Source organism: Coffea eugenioides, chromosome 2, assembly GCF_003713205.1.
Source record: "Coffea eugenioides isolate CCC68of chromosome 2, Ceug_1.0, whole genome shotgun sequence".
NCBI lineage: Eukaryota > Viridiplantae > Streptophyta > Magnoliopsida > Gentianales > Rubiaceae > Coffea > Coffea eugenioides.
The window spans coordinates 72,698,735-72,718,415 of record NC_040036.1 but is presented as its reverse complement, the minus strand read 5'-3'; the positions used below and the strand labels follow the sequence as shown (position 1 = coordinate 72,718,415).

The 19,681-nt window shown below is 32.5% G+C and overlaps 1 protein-coding gene across 1 annotated transcript; it reads right to left on the bottom strand.

Annotated features, from left to right (window-relative positions):
- Positions 1-12,573: 12,573 nt before the first annotated feature.
- LOC113763015 (fasciclin-like arabinogalactan protein 7) lies at positions 12,574-13,451 on the bottom strand. The gene has a single exon (XM_027306693.1). It carries the CDS (start codon positions 13,330-13,332, stop codon positions 12,583-12,585), a length of 750 nt encoding a protein of 249 aa, XP_027162494.1. The 5' UTR covers positions 13,333-13,451; the 3' UTR covers positions 12,574-12,582.
- Positions 13,452-19,681: the final 6,230 nt, after the last annotated feature.

Below are 19,681 nucleotides of genomic sequence, written 5' to 3'. Positions count from 1 at the left end.
GTCGATTTTACCGCCTAATTATTATATGGTTAGTGTCTACCGCCTAACCATTATATGGACGGTTATACCGTCTATTTTGTTCCAAATTTAGTTTGTTTATTCTTGGGCCAGTTCTAACACATTCTTGAAATCCGAAATGCCATTGTAGTAAAGCAAAAAATTTTCATTTTCTCTAGAATATTATTACACCAAAACTAGATCACATATCATTTTTTCTGTACAAAATTCAATGAAATCAGCTCAAACAAGCATGATATCAAACTTGAGAATGTAAGATGCCGATTTTGATGTCAAACTAAGATTGCATCACAATATCTAACTAGATAGGAGTCACTGCCATATAATAATGTCAGGAACCCATGCAATTTAAGCCACAGAACAAGCAAGTAGCAGCAGCGGAGTGAAAGAAAAACCAAAATAATGCATGGTAGAACTGCATACATGGCTATAGACCTAAATCTAAAGCTAAAACTTGCAAGATAACTTGCTTCATAGTTTTGCGAGCCAACTACAAGAGGTTCGCTCTAAGAACCATTTACAAGCCTTTTGTCCAAGAATGAGTTTTAGTAAAACATGAAAAGGGAACCAGAAGCTCTCAACAAAAGAACATTGAATCGTAGACATTTTGCTTCAGGCGTTGTAAAGATACACACACACACACATATACTTCAGAAATTCAGCTGGTAATTAAGAATTCAGGAATTTATTTATTTTTAATATCCATTTCTGAACTATTTTACCAAATATTGTACATTAAATATTTTTCAAATTTACCAATTTTCATTTTACTGAAATTCGAAATCTGATTTAAATTAGATTAGTCGATTTTTTAGTTTTTTTTCCAAAGTTTGAACAAAAACATTGAAACTTCTATTTTTTAGATTTGATTTTATATGTCAATATTGCGTTGCCAGTATAGGAACACGTGAGTTGCACGTTATTGGTGTTTTTCTCTTGTAATGAATTAACAAATTGAAGAGCCACAAAATCTAAAAAGTTAAAAAAACATCACTCTATTAATTTAGCTCGGATGTGTTTGGTGATATTTCCTGTTATAGCTTTAGTATTTTTGCATCTTTTTGGAAATATAAACTGTTAGGCATCTATGTATCTTTTGACTTTTGATCCTAAAAGAGTTTTTGGAAATGATAAACAATGGACATGAAAAATATTCACTTGCAAGAATATGAAAGTTGTGCACTAGGGTTTCAATTTTTTGAACTTTTATATCATTGGATTTTGTTTACTCCATATTATTCTAAATTTCTTCTCCTCTAAATTTCATGTATTCTTTCATTGGTTTTGAATTATTCTGTTTATCGTTTGATCCCAGTAATTCATTCGTTAAGTTAGTTTCTCTAGGTAGTATAAACAAACTAAGTGATTGAATCTTTTAGATATCAAAGTCCAGCAAATTATTTTCTTGTAATCCATTTTGAAGGGATCCACATATACGTTGACCATGTGTACTTCACAAAATTGAATTCACAAATTTTATATGCCAATACGATCTCCCTTAATCAAGCTCTCTCAATTCAATCAAGTCCAATACAATCATGAACAATATAATCTTCCTTGCAAATTCTACTAACACCAAATTTGAATTCTCTATCTTCAGAGACCTTTAAATGCTGCAAATCTGCAATATTCCATGCACTAGGACAGATTCATTTCATTGCTCAACTTACTTTTGAATTGCTATAATAATTCACGTGCCTGGATAGATTATTTTTGTTACACAATTTAATGCCAATTCATTGACAATTCATCACTTTGTGATTTTAATAATTAATTGACAGGATTCTTTTTCGATCTTTGTCGCAACACCGTAATTAATTTGACAATTCTGGACCAATTTTATGGTCTAATCCTAGATACTCCAGGACCAATCTTGTAGTTTAACTCAATTAACTAAATACTTCTAGGAAAACCCTTGTGCCCCCAACTCTCTGACAATGAAAATGGGCAACCTTGTATTTTAACTCTTTAACAGCGAAAATGCCCAACACTAACCTCATAATCTGACTCTTGATACCAATTGTAGAACTTAAAAATTAACCGTAAAACTAGAGGGTAAATTTAACACTCAACATGGAAGGAAGCTAATTGACACAGATAAACATATGTGTGGGGGAAGTGAAATAAGATCAACAATGTGTCATTAATCATACATAATAACAAGACACTCAATCTTTCACTTTTCTCCATTGACAATGGATGGTTCTAAAATCACTTCATATTCACTGTTCTCAGCGGTGGTCGAAAGCACTCCGTTATGTTCCATCTCCAATCTACACGAAAGTGAATTGTCATGCTCTGCTGTTGCAGTGAACACCAACCTATTTAATCACCTATCTGGTGGAGAAGGGAAGTCAATGGCTTTTGCTACTTTTAGTACTTTTTTAAATCCATCTACTTCTAATGATAAAATAATTGATGTTGGGACACATAGGAGCCTCTCTTATTAATATGAAATTAAAAAAAATTTAGTCAGAGAAGACAAGAAAGTGGAAGCCAATCCTGGGCTAGATGATGATATATGTCTCGAAAATTCTTTGACGCATGGTAGTGTTAGTTGTGTTGGGAGCGAGCCAGAAATTAGGCAATCGAATGATGAGCATTTAGAATCATCTTTGGTGCTTGATTATGCAGTTGGTGGTTAAACACTGACCAGCAGTGCTAGTGCCTTGATACTAGACGTAGAACTCAAAACCTTTCACCAAGTTATAGAAGATAAATTTCATAAAATTAATGTATATAGGGAAAAAAAATTAATGTACACAGGGAGGCAATTTAAACACATACAAATATAGGTGGAAGAAGAGGTATAAATCAACAATACAATATCAATAACACCATAAGTACAAATCTTTCAAACTTTACTCTTCACCATTCTCAATTGTTGACTATAATAATGTAAGGACTCGCAAATTTTCTTATTTTAAACGCCTATTTCTAGCTCATTTAATTATTTATTTTTGCCATTTATCCCGAATATTTTATTTTGACTTTTATTACTTCAATTACATGGAATTATGGCTCAAGTGTATTTTTAAAATGACTTGATTTCAAAATTTATTTCCCGAGAGCTCGTTAAGTGAGAATAGTGAGTACGCGTTTGGAAACTGTAGCCGAACTGAGAGTACAATAACCTTAAAAAAATTGGAGACTTGTACATTAGTCTTAAAATAGGTATTTTAATGTTTAAGTGCTCAAGTATTAGTTAGTGATACTATCGTTATAAGAATTTCTTAGAGATTCCACTTTATCGCGCACAATCGGTAATACGCGTTTTTACGCGTGAGATTAATTGAGAGATTTTAAATCATTATTTTTAGACCATTAAGAGTGAATAATAATAGTATGAGTGAAAGTGTATTAGAGGTTTAGTGTACTAGTGAAATAAACCCAAGAGGAATCGAGCACGAAGCGCGCGTACATTAGTTGACTTTTGGAGCATTTTGGGCCACACATTCTTAAGCTCTCATGAGAGCATCACACTAGATTAAAACCCTCCACACCTTTACCTCAATTGACGTCTCATAGCTCCATTTCCAATGTGCAACTCCAAGGCAAAAACAACCAAGAGCTCTTCATTTTCCTTCATCAAATCTTCACTAATCCTCCACCAAATCACCTCAAATTTTACACGCAACTTGCTAATCACTTGGTGAACAACCTAAGCTAGGAAAGAGGCTTGATTCTCACAGTTTTTCTCAGCTTTTAGAGGCCAAAAATTTCTGCTTAAGTCATCATCAAAGGTAATTAACGATCAACTACCTAAATCTTGATTTATGGAAGTTCTAGTGCACATTTAAGCTCTTACATGCATGTGGGTAGCTTGTTTATGATGGAAAAATTGTTGAGTGGGCTCTATGAACTCCCACCTTGGATGGATGAACTGATTTGTGATGTTTTAATGGTATTAATGTTGGTTTATTGCTTAAACTAGTGGATTAATGTCGTATAGTTGGTAGAAACTCAAAGGGAAGTGAAGATGAAAAATTTCCGATTCTGCCCTTAAGTTGTCCGTGACCTTTAGGGTGATTTTTCATGGTTTTAATGGCTTATTTATGATGTATATATGTTTTTGGGATTGTGTAAAAAGTTTCATTGAAAAATAACATGATTTGGTTGGTCAAATGTGTTGATTTCCAAAGTTTAGTAAAACTGGAAAATTTTCCCGGATTGCCCAGGCAGTCATTTTGTATCGGCTATATCTCTTTACTCCGATGTCGAAATCGAGTGCCGTTTCTGGAACTGGAAACTAGACATTCCCAGTTTTCCATTGGTATAAAATTCACATTCTGGTTCCACATGGGTGAGCCAAACCATTCGTTTGAAATTTGCTGTCCTGTTTCATTGGTTTACCAGAGGGCAGAACATGAACTACAATTTGATGCTCCAATGTGAGCTAGTTGTGGATGGATTTTGAAAATAGTTTCTTCTGAAAAATTTTAGCTTTATGAAATTATTTTCCAACGCCACTAACCACGCTCAATTCTGAGTTGAATTGAATGAGTTACGGCCAAAGTTTGGGACTGACTTAGTGATGGAATTCTTCATTTTGGATTAATCCTTAACAAATCTTGGTTTGGGGACTTGTACTCGAAATTTTTGGTGTAAATCACCTATCAAATATGCCTTGAACCCTTACTAGATTTGATCATCATAAATGGGACATGTTTTAGGCATTTTCCTTGGTCAAAAGTTTAGAAAAGGAAATTTCCATGCACAAGGCAGCTTTGCCTTGAAATCTTGGGAAATTGAGTGATTTAGTTAAGTGACTTCCTGTACTTATTTCTCCATGAAATTTGGTAGATGAATAGACCTTATATGGTACTATAATCATACCAAATTTGGTACTATTCCGAAGCCGTTTCAATGCTCAACTGAACTTCCAAATTTCATGATTTAAGTTTTGAAAACCCTTGTTTAACAAGAAACTTTTGGCAACTTTGAGCTATCATATCTTGGTGCTCAAAACTCTGATTCTTGTTCCGTTTATTTTGTGTTAAACCTGGATTGCAACTCTGATAGAGTTCCAAATTTTAGAGGTTAGTTCAAATCAAGTGAATTTTGCCGAATTTTCAAAGTTGGCCAAAAATCAACTTAAACCTGTCTTGAGTGCCCAAAACAGTAAATTTGAGCCAATTTTTGAATACCTTCGGTTTGGAATCATGGAAAAGTGTCTTCTAAGAACTTTTAGTAATTTCAAAGAGGTTTCCAACAGTATCAAGTTTTCCATTTTTGGACTTTCTGGACTTCCGGACTGATTTTTCAAATTTCCACGCGTAAAACTGAAATTTTTCCGATTTGAACCTACTTGCTCTTTTAAGAGCTTAGGTAACGCTTTTGAGACTCTTGGGATATTCCAAATTTATTTTTATGGTGAAAAGGTTCTCACTTATAATTTGGAACTTTATTTTGAATGTTGGTTTCGATAAACCGAAACACTTGAAAATTTGGCCTTGAGCATTTTAACTAGAGAAATCCTTGAGGAATTTCACTAAATTTCCAATTTGAAAGTTAGAACTTTAACTTCCATATTTATTATAAAAAAAAGGGTGATTGTAAGAAGACTTTGGCTTCGTAAGTTTAGAAAACATGATTTTTCACTTATATTCTTACACTTGGGCTTTTATTGAAGATTTTCTAGTACGAACACATTTTTCTCCTTTCTCGATTTTCGTGCCAAATTTAAGCATTTTACTCTTCTTTTGGAATTGATAGTCCTTGCCACGATTTAACTCGAAAATGGGACTTTAAATTCCTTTTAGTTATTATTCCAATGATTAAGTGAAAACTTCCTATTTCGATTTGTTTGAGCTTGAGGCTCTTGAGTGTGTGTATCTAAGAGGTTTTCTTTTATTCACCTTGATCGAACATCTAGGTAATTCGTGATTGTGATTAATCTCAGGTGATCTAGAGGACACCGAGAAGCTCTTTTAATTTCCTGCTGTTGCTCTTGCTTTGCTCCGGATTACGGTGAGGGATTCCAAACTGTTTTGCACAAAAAAAAAATTGCTTCTCGAACTTTTATAACCACTGTTTGTATAATTGCATATATATATATATATATACGTGATGTGACTTGATAAGTTCTTCTTACATGCCTAAGTGGTCAAATACTTGATGAATCTTGTTCACTTGAATGATAAATAATTATTCCTAGGCGAGTGTGTACTTTATCGCACTCGACCTAACTGTTGCTGTATCACTTAACTGTTCAATATTTCATTGTTTATGTGTTACTTGTGTATGCTGTAGGCCATGTGTACTTTATCACATCGGCAGAACAAGGACTTCCCCCCTTCGTTATCACCTATTCGAGCCAGAAGCGGACTCGGTCGGATAGGTTGATAACCCTGGGCACTGTATTTTGGTATACTTGAGTATTACCGCTGGAGGGATAAGGTGATGGCCAGTCAACCAAAGGAACTACCGATGGGAGTTATAAGGACGGGAAGTGGACCGAGTACTGTATCCTTTTGTGTTTGCTTTACTATTGCTACTGTTATTGCTCTCCTAGTTGACATTTGTCGGGTAAGACTCCTCATGAACATTAAGCTCTGAGACGAAGCAATCCTTGTAATGTTCTTCTAGTCGGACGAGCCGCTATTTGTTTGACTATAAAAATTCATGAAAATACATTTACATGGTCATTCATTCCAAATATACATTAGTAATTTTAAATGATTTATGAGCTGTACTCATAGTAAAGTTGCTAGCAAAAGTCCTATTTGTCCATGTGATTTTAAAATAGCAATTACGCACTGATTTATAAATACTTGATTTTCCCTTTTGAAACCTCATTGAGCTTTAGCTCACCCCAAAAATATTTTAGTTTTAGGCAGGGCTCGAGAATGATAGTTACTCAAGCACAAGGCTTTCGAGTACCGTGGATTATCCTTTATCTGGGTTGTGATTGATTTTCTCTGTGGAATGTAATGGTTATTTTGAAAGATTTTTGAACTTTATGGTATGATGTACTTGTGGTTGAAGTGAATGTAAACCTCATGATATTTTGGGGATTATACTTTTGTAAGAACGATTTGAATTGCAAACATAAGGATTGTACTTAAGTTATTATTATTATGAAAATTTAGATGAAGTATTGGACTTGTACTTTGGTATGTTGGATTGGTGGATATAATATACTCCATTTGAACTTTTAAGAATGATCGATTATATTTATGCTTGAGTTTTGTAGTGAGTCCTGGCGAGAGTTAGGCAGGCGTTCTGTTGATACCCTTGGGTTCGCCCTTGGGAGAAGTGGGGGCGTCACAAATAAGATTTCCTATTTATAGACTAGATGATTTGGAAAACAAATTTTGACAAGCACAATAACTTACTTAACACAATATATTTTTTTTAAATTTGATTTAATAAGCTAACATAAAGGCCATATATGTGTCAAGTTGAGTTGAGTTTGACTTTGTCAAGAAAAATTTACTAGATCCAATAGTGTGGAGTTTGGACTATGGTTACATGCTTATATTTAGTTGCATGTCTCAAATTCAATGACTTTATAGCCATGCTTATTTAGATATTAGACTTATTTGTTTAATTTCTAAATGGTAATAAATCACGTACTTTATGATAATATATCACGTGCTTTGCACGTAATGCAAGGTGGACCAACTTTTTTAAAAAATGAAAATGCCCGCGTAGTGTTATGAAACAACTAAAAGTATGGATATTCATTTATATTTTCAAGAGGATTAATTCATAATTCATTGATTCCAAGGGGAGTAATTCATAATTCATTACTACATTATGTAAAGGAATTACATTGCATGAACGGTTTCAATCCATAAGAGTTATTCATATATTGGATGAACCGTTTCATATGGCTATTCATGTTCTTGTAGTAATGAGTGTTTAATAGAATTGATGTACCTTTAATTTTGTAGTACCTATATATAGAGGTACCTTGACACCTCTTGAGTGTACTTTTTTTGATTAGTTGAAATAATAAGAAAAATCATTTTCCATATCTCTACCATTTCAATTCCTATTATAGTAGTTCATTTTATTAGTTTTACAATACGTTATCAGCACGAGTCTCTACTTTTGAATAAAAAGGTGAAAATGAAGTCTTTACCTTGAATAAGTGAAACATGAGATTCTGCTGAAATTCTGTCAGTGTTTTTTTTCAGCAACTTCAGTCTACTTATTGAGGTAAAATTTCTAACTCATAAACTTATTTTAATTCCTTATGGCCAACCTTACAAAACAAAAGTTCGTATCTCTTGATATTTCTGAAAAAAATTATTTATCATGGGTATTGGATGTTGAAATTCATCTTGAGGCAATGGGTCTTGGTAATACTATTGTTCGAAAAAATTAATCTTCAAATCAAGACCGTGCCAAAGTTATGATTTTCCTTCGTCATCATTTAGATGAAGGATTAAAAATATAGTATCTTACTGTCAAAAATCATTTTGCCCTTTGGAGAGATTTGAAAGAAAGATTCGACCACCTGAAGTTGGTCGTTTTTCCAAAAGCCCGATATGATTGGTTTCACTTACGGTTACAAGATTTTAAATCTGTCAACGCATATAATTCAATCATATTCAGAATTACTTCTCAATTATTATTATGTGGTGAAAAAGTCACTGATGAAGATATGTTAGAGAAATTATTTTCTACTTTTCATGTCTCTAACATGCTTCTGCAGCAGCACTATCGAGAGAAGGGATTTAAAAAGCATTCTGAACTTATTGTATGTATTCTCTTGACTGACTGAACAAAATAATGAATTATTGTTGAAAAATCATGAGTTCCGACCAACTGGTGCAAGTCCATTCCTTGAAGCGAATGCAATTTAATTTCAAAATTCTGGTCGAGGTTGTGGACAGGGCCGTACAGGTGGCCGCAGAGGAGGCCGTGGACGTGGACGCGATCGTAGTAGATTTGTGCATTGTGAAAATTATAACCATGGCAAATAACAAAATATTCCTCAAAAGAGGAATAATAACTACGATTAGAAAAATGGAGAAAAGAAAGTTTATGAAGAAAAATGCTACCGGTGTGATATGGAAGGTCATTAGTCCCGTACTTGTCGTACGGCAGAGTATCTTGTTGACCTCCATCAAGTATCATTAAAAAAGAAAGACAAAGGTGTTAAGACAAATTTAATTGATCAAAAGAATGATTATGATGATACTGATATGACACACCTTGATGTAACTGATTTTTTGAACATCCTGAAGATGTCAACAAATATCCCATGATTGTTTAGATATTTTTATGATACTTTATATCTTTTATGTAATTTTCTTTCTATTCAATATTTATTTTCGCATCTTTATTAATATTTATTTTTGTTTGAAAATTTTTTCCTGAAAAATAAATGGATGTCAAATATTTGAGATTAAATAATGGTGATGATGAAATTTGTCTTATTGATACTGCTACTACGCACACTATATTGAAAAATAAAAAATCTTTTTCTTATTTGAAAATGGGAAAAATAAATGTTAATACCATCAGTGGTAGTGTAAAATTAATTGACAGCTCCGGAAGAGTCACCTTATTTCTTTCTGAAGGTACTAAAATTATCGTAAATAATGCACTACTTTCTTGTAAGTTTCGGTGAAATTTATTGAGTTTTAAAGATATCCGTGAAAATGGATATCATATTGAGACAATGACTGAGACAAATGAAGAATTTTTATTAATCACAAATATCATTTCTGGGCAGAAATGTGTAATAGAAAAATTACCCTCTTTTTCTTCTGGCCTATATTATGCACAAATTAGTGCAGTTGAAATTTATCACCTAATAGAGCAGAAGTCTACTCATCCCAATGATTTTACGGTTTGACATGATCGTCTCGGATATCCTGGATCTATAATGATGAGTCGAATAATCGAGAATTCACATGGTTACTCATTGAAAAATCAAAAGATATTAAAAGCAAATGAATTCTTCTGTGTTTCTTGTTCGCAAGGAAAATTAATTACGAAACCATCACCAATTAAAATTGAGATTGAATCCCCTACATTTCTAGAACGAATTCATGGTGATATATGTGGACCATTTCGATAATTTATGGTGCTAATTGATGCATCAACTAAATGGTCACATGTATGTTTATTATCTACTTGTAACTTGGCGTTTGCGAGATTACTTGCTCAAATAATTAAGTTTTCAATAAAGAAAATTCGTCTAGATAATGCTGGTAAATATTCGTCACATGCTTTTGATGATTATTGTATGTCCATTAGAATAACTATTGAACATCCTGTAGCTTATGTTTACACACAAAATGGTCTAACCGAATCATTTATTAAACGGTTACAATTAATCGCTAGACCATTGTTGATGAGGTCTAAACTTCCTTCATCTGCTTGGGGACATGCTGCATTACATGCAGCAACACTTCTGAGAATTAAGCCGACAAGTTATCATACTTATTCTCCTCAACAATTAACTTTTGGTCATGAGTCTAATATTTCTCATTTACGAATATTTGATTGTGCGGTTTATATTCCAATTGCACCGTCCTAACATCGTAAATTGATCCCTCAAAGAAGATTGGGGATATATGTCGGGTATAAATCGCCTTCAATTATTATGTATACAGAACCATTGACATGTGATTTATTTACTGCGAAATTTGTATCTTGTCATTTTGATAAATCACATTTTTTGACATTAGGGGAAGAAAAAATTAACCGAAAAAGGAAATCACTTGAAAAATATAATTGAATTTCCTTGATTCTCGTACTAAAGAATTTGAACTAGAAGTTCAAAGGATTATACATTTGTAAAAAATTACAAATCAATTACTAGATACATTTAATGACTCCAGAAGAGTTATTAGATCACATATTCCTGCTGAAAATGCTCTGATTAAAATTAATGTCCCCGAATGACAAATTACAAGTGTTAATGAGTCTAAAGCGCACTTGAAGCGTGGGAGATCTCTTGGTTCCAAAGATAAAATTTCTCAAAAAAAAGAGGAGTGGATGAATCAACAATTAATGACAAAATTCAACATCCTGAAGAGGTCGCTCCTAAAGAGCCAATTCTTGAAGAGAATGAAATTATAGAAAATTCAATAAATTTTGTCACTTCAGAAAAAAGTTGGAACTGAAGAGAAATAATTATTGATAATATTTTTGCATATAATCTAGTACTTGATATTATGGCACAAGACGAGGATCATGAGTCTGGATCGGTTGATGAATGTCGACATAGAAATGATTGGTCAAAATGGAAAGATGCGATCCAATCTGAATTGGATTCAATGGTTAAAAGAAAAGTTTTTGGACCTGTAATCTAAACACTTGAAGATGTAAAGCCAGTAGAATATAAATGGATATTTGTGAGGAAAAGAAATGAGAAAAATGAAATTGTGAGGTATAAAACAAGACTTGTGATCCAAGAATTTTCATAAAGGCCTGAATTTGATTATGATAAAACGTATTCACCTGTAGTGGATGCTATCATATTTAGATATCTTGTAAGTTTTGCAGTACATGAAAAACTAGGTAGACATCTAATGGACGTCGTTACAGCATATTTATATGAAAATTCTGAAAATGATATTTATATGAGAATTCCCGAAGGATTTAACATGCGTGAAGCATGCAAATCAAATCTTAAAGATATTTATTCTATTAAATTACAAAGATCTTTGTATGAGTTCAAATAATTTGGACGTATGTGGTATAACCGTCTCAATAAATGTTTAACTAAAGAAGGCTATACCAATGATCCAATATGTCTATATATTTTTATCAAGAAAAATGGATCAAATTTTGTGATAATTGCTGTATATGTTGATGATCTAAATCTGATTGGAACTCCTGAAGAGATTCAAAATAGTGTTGAATATTTGAAAAAGAAATTTGAGATAAAAAATTTTGGTAAGACAAAATTCTGTCTTGATTTACAAATTGAGCATTTGAAAGATGAAATTTTTGTCCACCAAACTGCTTATACCCGAAAGGTATTAAAGCAATTTTATATGGATAAAACACATATATTAAATACTCCAATGGTCGTCAGATCACTAGATCTTAATAAGAATTCTTTTAGACCACGAGAGGAAGATGAAGAGACACTTGATTCTGAAGTACCATATCTCAGTGCAATTGGTGCACTAATGTATCTTGCTAATTGTACAAGATCTGATATATCATTTGCAGTGAATTTATTAGCAAGATTTAGTTCCTTACCGACAAAACGACATTGGAATGGTATTAAACATATTTTTCACTATCTCTAAGAAAGAATTGATCTTTGTTTATTTTATTCAAATAAATCCAAACCTGAATTACTTGGTTATGGTGATGCTGGATATTTATCTAATCCGCATAAAGCAGGATCTCAGACTGGTTATCTATTTACATATAGAGGTACAACCATTTCTTAACGATCTACAAAGCAATCATTAGTCGCCACTTCTTTTTTTTTTTAGGAGAACATTAAAACTACTCCACTTGCAATTGCCAAAATCAATTGAGTTAATTAATGAACTCTTGTACATTATCTCAATTCAATGGAATGAAGGCATCAATGAACTTTTTCTTTCAATATAAATTAAAATCTGAACAAATCACCCCTTAGGAGAACATTAAAACTACTCCACTTGCAATTGCCAAAATCAATTGAGTTAAGATACCCAAGTTGCTAATCTTGCAAGAGGAAGATGGAGATGATTTTGGAGATGAATTGCTCCCACCAACATCAGCCACAGGGGTATCTGCAGAAGGGGCAATATGAGGAGCAGGTGCGGGTGCTACAGTTGGTGGAATGTCAGTGCCAAAAATCGCTTCTGGAAGAAGAACATTTTTTATCTCATAAACAGCGATAGGGTCAGTTGCAACAACACTGCTACTGACTTTTGTTTTAGTCCATCTTGAATCAATAGATATATCTCCAGACACATCTGTGAAATTCAAAGTGTATTGTCCACCGGCATAAGTTATCACTGGGCTCATTTGGCTAAGGTTCTTGAAGTCTGATAGGGAGTAGTAATGCGATAAGGCATGGAAAAGGAGGACTGATTTAATCTGATCATCGGTGAGATTAGATAGAGATGGGTTCTTGAGCTTGGAGAAGGCATCATCTGTTGGGGCAAAAATTGTAATGCCTTCTTCAGTATTGTTGGCTTGGTTTTGGAAAGTTTCTAAGACTTTGGTCTTCTCAAGGTAGTTAAGGAAGGTGTGGAATGGACCAGCATAAGAAAGTAAGTGTGTGAGGTTCACGTGTTCTAGGGCTGGAGCTGGTGCTGGACTTGAGATTGGAGGAGATCCAACAGATTGTGAATTGACTGATGTAGAGCACCAAACCACCAACATTGAAATAATCATAAAAACAATTTACTTTCCATTTTCCCCTTTCCTGGCCCAGAGCAATTCAGACACAAAAGCTGAAGTTGGGATGATGGAGAAGGCTCTGGGTTTGGAAGTGCTAGGGACAAAGTATATAAAAGAACTAGGGACAAAAAATTTTGGTCTTGGGTAGTAGCTGGTCATTTAGTCGCCACTTCATCGAATCATGCTGAAATAATAGCAATTCATGAGGTTAGTCGAGAATGTGTTTGGTTGAAATCAATGACCCACTACATCCGGAAGAGTTGTGGGTTATCCTTTAAAAAAGAAAATCCTCCAACTGTATTATATGAAGATAATGTAGCTTGTATAGCTCAATTGAAAGGAGAATATATTAAAGGAGATAGGACGAAACATATTTCACCAAAATTTTTTTTTTCTCATGATTTGCAAAAGAATGGTGAAATTGATGTGCAACAAATCCGTTCAGATAATAATTTGACAGATTTATTTACCAAGGCATTGCCGACTGAATTATATGAAAATCCTTCGAAAAAGAAAATCCTCCAACTGTATTATATGAAGATAATACAGCTTGTATAGCTCAATTGAAAGGAGAATATATTAAAGGAAATAGGACGAAACATATTTCACCAAAATTCTTTTTTACTCATGATTTGCAAAAGAATTGTGAAATTGATGTGCAACAAATCCGTTCAGATAATAATTTGGCAAATTTATTTACCAAGGCATTGCCGACTGCAATATTTGAGAAATTGGTGAAAAATATTGGAATGCATCGGCTAAAAGATTTCAAATGATATTTGCATCAGGGGGAGAAATCAATACACAAGAATAGTGTACTCTTTTTCCTTCACTACGATTTTTGTCCCGTTGGATTTTTTCCTAGTAAGGTTTTAACAAGGCATATTCTTTGTGTGATGGACATTCAAGGGCGAGTGTTATGAAACAACTAAAAGTGTGGATGTCCATTTGTATTTTCAAGAAAATTAATTCATAATTCATTGATTCCAAGAGGAGTAATTCATAATTTATTGCTACATTATGTAAAGGAATGACACTGCATGAACGGTTTCAATCCATAAGAGCTATTCATATATTAGATGAACCGTTTCATATGACTATTCATGTTCTTGTAGTAGTGAGTGTTTAATAGAATTGATATACTTTTAATTTTATAGTACCTATATATAGAGGTATCTTGGCACCTCTTAAGTGTACTTTTTTGATTAGTTGGAATAATAAGAAAATCATTCTCCATTTATCTACTTCTTTCTCTACTATTTCAATTCGTATTATAGTAGTTCATTTTATTAGTTTTACAACACGTAGGCCAATTTTTTTCAAAATGAAACCTAACACCACTGTGTTTGTAATTTTTTTTAAACAAAATCTGACACGGCAATGTATTGACAAAATAAGAATAATTGCCAAAATCAGTTACATTGATGCCACAATTAATATCCAATACCTCATAAACCATTTGACTTTCTATTGACCTTACATAGAAGATGGTTTACTTTACAACAGCTACAACAAGAAGTTATATTAGATCAGAACAGAATTTTTCCATGAACAATTTATACTTCAGAAGAGAAGAGCAGTCATATTGATAAGTGACTAATTTACGTTATATTTAAATGATATTTTATGTTATTTTTAGTCACTTTGGTTATATTATTGGAAGAAAATGAATCATTTTGGCTATAATTGGGGAAAAATGTTCTTAAGTAATTAAATGAGGTTTTTATCACTTTTTACTTGCATTTTGTGCATTTTGACAGTTTTAATACATTTTAATATTTCGGCTATAACTTAAGTTACAGTGATCGGATTGAAATGATTCTTGAACCAATTTGAAAATAAGAGATAGATCTACAATTTTGGTGAAGACATTGAAATCCAGTTTGAAGGTTTTCCAAGTCAAAAAGTCAAATCACAGTAGCCAATTTCTATTGGTCGAAGCTGAAACAGGGCATTGAGCAGTCAAGTGTATTTCGGTTATTTATCAGCCTACACAAATCCAAATGAGGTGATTCTTCATGCATTGGAAAGCTAACTCAAAGAGCTATAAGTTTTATGTTTTGGTCAAGAGTTAAATTAGTTTCTATCATCAAGAAAAGTTTAGTTGAAGTTGAGGCAAAATCGGAGCAGAGCTGGAAATTGAACAGAAATTGCACAAAAAGATCACTGTAGCAATCCGACCGGAACTTGGCCGAATTTCTGGCAGGATTGTGGTCAGAAAAGGCTGCACTCTATGCAGACAACTTGTTTTCACCTCCAAAAAGTCATGGCTAATGCTAGACGTGTGACAACCACTACCAGCTGTAAGGGAAAAGTGTAAAGTCTCATTTCTTGACCACCTTTATCTTTATATGGCCAAAACAATTGCAAGATTGGAGGGAGATATGGGAGAAGCTTGGAATCTGCAGAAATGTAGCTCTTCCATTTTCTTAGTGTTAGATTAGTTTAGTATAGAGTAGTATAACTCATCCACTCTTGTATATTGACTAGATTAGGATGACAATGGAGATGAAGAAGGAGGAGTTGAAACTCATGTGACAAAGGGTTCTCTCTTCTCCAATTCTTTATCTTTTGTATTGGATTCTTAAGTATGGTTAATATGCAAGTTTTGGATTTTATATGTCTTTAAAGTTTATGCCTTCGGTTTGGTTGAATTTTCTATAATAGTTAGTGTTCATTATTTGGTTATTTGAATCTATTATTTGAGTAAGTTATTTAGCACTTTAGCTCTTTAAATCATGATTAATTTGGTACCATTGATTGTGATTATCTAAGGTGTTGCTTCTACAATGAAAATTGAGATTTAACACTGACCACCTTTATCTTTATATAGCCAAAACAATTGCAAGATTGGAGGGAGATACGGGAGAAGCTTGGAGTCTGCAGAAATGTAGCTCTTCCATTTTCTTAGTGTTAGGTTAGTTTAGTATAGAGTAGTATAACTCATCCACTCTTGTATATTGGCTAGATTATGATGAAGATAGAGATGAAGAAGGAGGAGTTGAAGCTCAAGTGACATGGGTTATCTCTTCTCAAACTCTTAATCTTTTGTATTGGATTCTTAAGTATGGTTAATATGCAAGTTCTGGATTTTGTGTTTATTATGTATCTTTAAAGTTTATGCCTTGGGTTTGGTTGAACTTTCTATGATTATTAGTGTTTGTTATTTGGTTATTTGATGCTATTAATTGAGTAAGTTATTTAGCACTTTAGCTCTTTAAATCATGATTAATTTGGTACCATTGATTGTGATTATCTAAGGTGTTGTTTCTGCAATAAAAATTGAGATTTAACACTGGTTCAAGAAGTGCTAAACATAGGGAGTACACTCACGAGAGTAGAGGTGCACCTATGTGATTTTAGTGATTTATTTCATGTAATTTCACAGAAGAAATGAATTTGTAGCTAATCTCATAACCATGAGAATAAGTATGGATTAGTTATGAGTATAATTGACTCATTACGAAAGTAGGATTCAAATGCATAAGGAAATTACACCATAATTAACCTAGATAGTAGTACTCAATGATCTAAATATAGCACTTGCATGAGTAATTAGGGATACTATAACCTAAGGAGCTTTCATTTGTTATTTTCTTGTATAAGTTCAGTAGGTTTTACTTGTTATAATTCATTGATAGTCTAAATAATAGAGAAGTTTTTGTAGTGCCGGTAATTGTTCAATCTTTCTCGTGGAATCGACCCGATATATACTCTAAACTACTAGTTGACCTATATACTCGCAGTGAAATGGTTGTATTTCAGATTTTTTAATTTGTACGTATATTAAAACCCCGTCACATATAAACAAAAATAATAATCGATATGGTAATTGACATCTCTTTACTATTTTTTCCTAAACTAGAAGTTTTTGTTTTAGTATTCTCTTTGCCTTCTAATTTACTTGCATGTTGTTTTCCTAAGATTTCTACCAAGACACACAATGAACTATCTTTCGTAAGAATTCTATATCTATGTTTTATGTGTCTGATTCAAGAAGAAGATCGATAGAAATATAACATTTTAAACATTTAAGATTTCTTTTTGCTAATTTCAGGAACTTATATTTTTTAAATTTGATTTAATATGCAAACATAAAGGCCTATGTATGTGTTAAGTTGAATTAAGTTTGATTTTGTCGAGTTAAATGTATTGGATCCGATGGTGTGAAGTTTGGGTTATGGTCACATGCTTATATTTAGTTGCATGTCTCAAATTTAATGACTTTATTTCCATGCTTATTTAGATATTAGACTTGCGTGTTTAATTTCTAAATGGTAATATATCACATACTTTATGATGATATATCAAATGTTTTGTACGTGATACAAGGCAGGCTAACTTTTTTTTTTTTAAAAATGAAAAATGCCTACGTAGGCCAATATTTTTAAATGAAACCTGACACTGCCGTGTTTGCACTTTATTTTTTTAAAACAAAATCAGACACAACGGTGTATTTGCAAATTAAGAATAATTAACAAAATTAGTTAGATTAAGGGCACAATAAATATAAAAAACTTCATAAAAAATTTGACTTTCTATTGACCTTACATCAAAGATGGTTTCCTTTACAACAGATGCAACAATTAGTCATATTAAATCAGAACAGAATTTTTCTATAAATAGTTTATACTTCAGAAGAGAAGAGCAATCCTGTAAACAATTTATACTTTAGAAGAGAAGAGCAATCCTATAAACAGTTTATACTTACTAGCTATCAAATAACAATTGATACTCAATAAATTAGGTTAGCCACTCAATTGATACTCAATTTGTATGGCATATTAAACGTTATTAGCATTTTTTACTAAATCATTAATATACGACTAAGGAACTTGCATATTTCACTAATAGGTCCAGCAAAAGTAGAAAACGGAAAAGGTTAAGTAAAAGATATACTTGGATAGCCATTTATAAAAGCATATTTTGGAATTTATGAAAAAGAATAAGGTCAATCTTTAGTGACATCGAGAAAGCAGAGTAGTCTTAGCTATTGGAGCAAAGAAATCTGTTTCGCAATATTGGACATAGGATGAAAAGAAATCAAATGGCTCCTTAATTTGTATCTTATTATCTTCGAACTTTATTGCTAGATTACTTAAAATAGAGGATGAGAAGGAGAATGGTTCTTAATTGGAAAGATACGATAATCTCCATTACCTTAAATACAGCATTTAGATGATTTCTTTGGTAATTTAATGCAATCATCAAATGCTAAATTAAGTTTTTGAACGAGCTACTAGACTCTCTTGCTAAAAATAAGAGCCTCAACAAATATAATTGGTATGGTAATCGACATCTCTCTTCTATTTTTTCCTAAACTAAAAGTTTTAGTCTTCTCATTGCGATCTAATTTACTTGTATATCGTTTTTCTAAGATTTCTTCCATGGCTCACAATGCACTATCTTTTGCAAGAATTCTATATTAGTGTTTTATATGTTTGATTCAAGGAGAAGACTGATACAAATACAACATTTTAAACATTTAAGATTTCGTTTTACTAATTTCAAGAACTTATATTTTTTTAATTTTATTTTAATATGCCAACATAAAGGCCTATATATGTGTTAAGTTGAATTAAGTTTGGCTTTGCTGAGTTAAATTTATTAGACTCAATATTGTGGAGTTTGGGCAATGGTCACATGGTTATATTTAGTTGCATGTCTCAAATTTAATGACTTTATAGCCGTGCTTATTTAGACATTGCACTTGTATGTTTAATTTCTAAATGGTAATATATCACATATTTTAGGATAACACATTACGTGCTTTGCATGTGATGCAAGGTGGGCTAACTTTTTTTTAAATGAAAAATGCCCGCGCCGGAAAATTTTTTTAAATGAAACCTGACTCCACTGTATCTGTTATATATATATATATATTTTTTAAACAAAATGTGACACGGCAGTGTTTTCACAAAATAAGAATAATTGCCAAAATCAGTTAGATTGATGCCACAATCAATATCCAAGACCTCATAAACCATTTGACTTTCTGTTGACCTTGCATCAAAGATGGCTTGCTTTACAGCAGATGCAACAACTAGTCATGTCAGATCAGAATAGAATTTTCTTGTAAACAATTCATGCTTCAAAAGAGAAGAGCAATTCTGTAAACTGTTTATACGTCAGAAGAGAAGAGTAATCTTGTAAATAGTTTATACTTATTAACCATCAAATAACAATTGATACTAAATAAATTAGGTTAAGCACTCAATTGATACTCAATTTGCATTGCGCATTAAACGGTAAGGACATTTTTTACCAAACCATTAATACACAACTAAGGAACTTGCATATTTCACTAATAGGTCCAATAAAAGCAGAAAACGAAAATGGTTGA

Bases quoted from the DNA above. Each gene is read 5' to 3' on its own strand.
- LOC113763015 (XM_027306693.1), bottom strand. From the start codon at position 13,332: ATGATTATTTCAATGTTGGTGGTTTGGTGCTCTACATCAGTCAATTCA.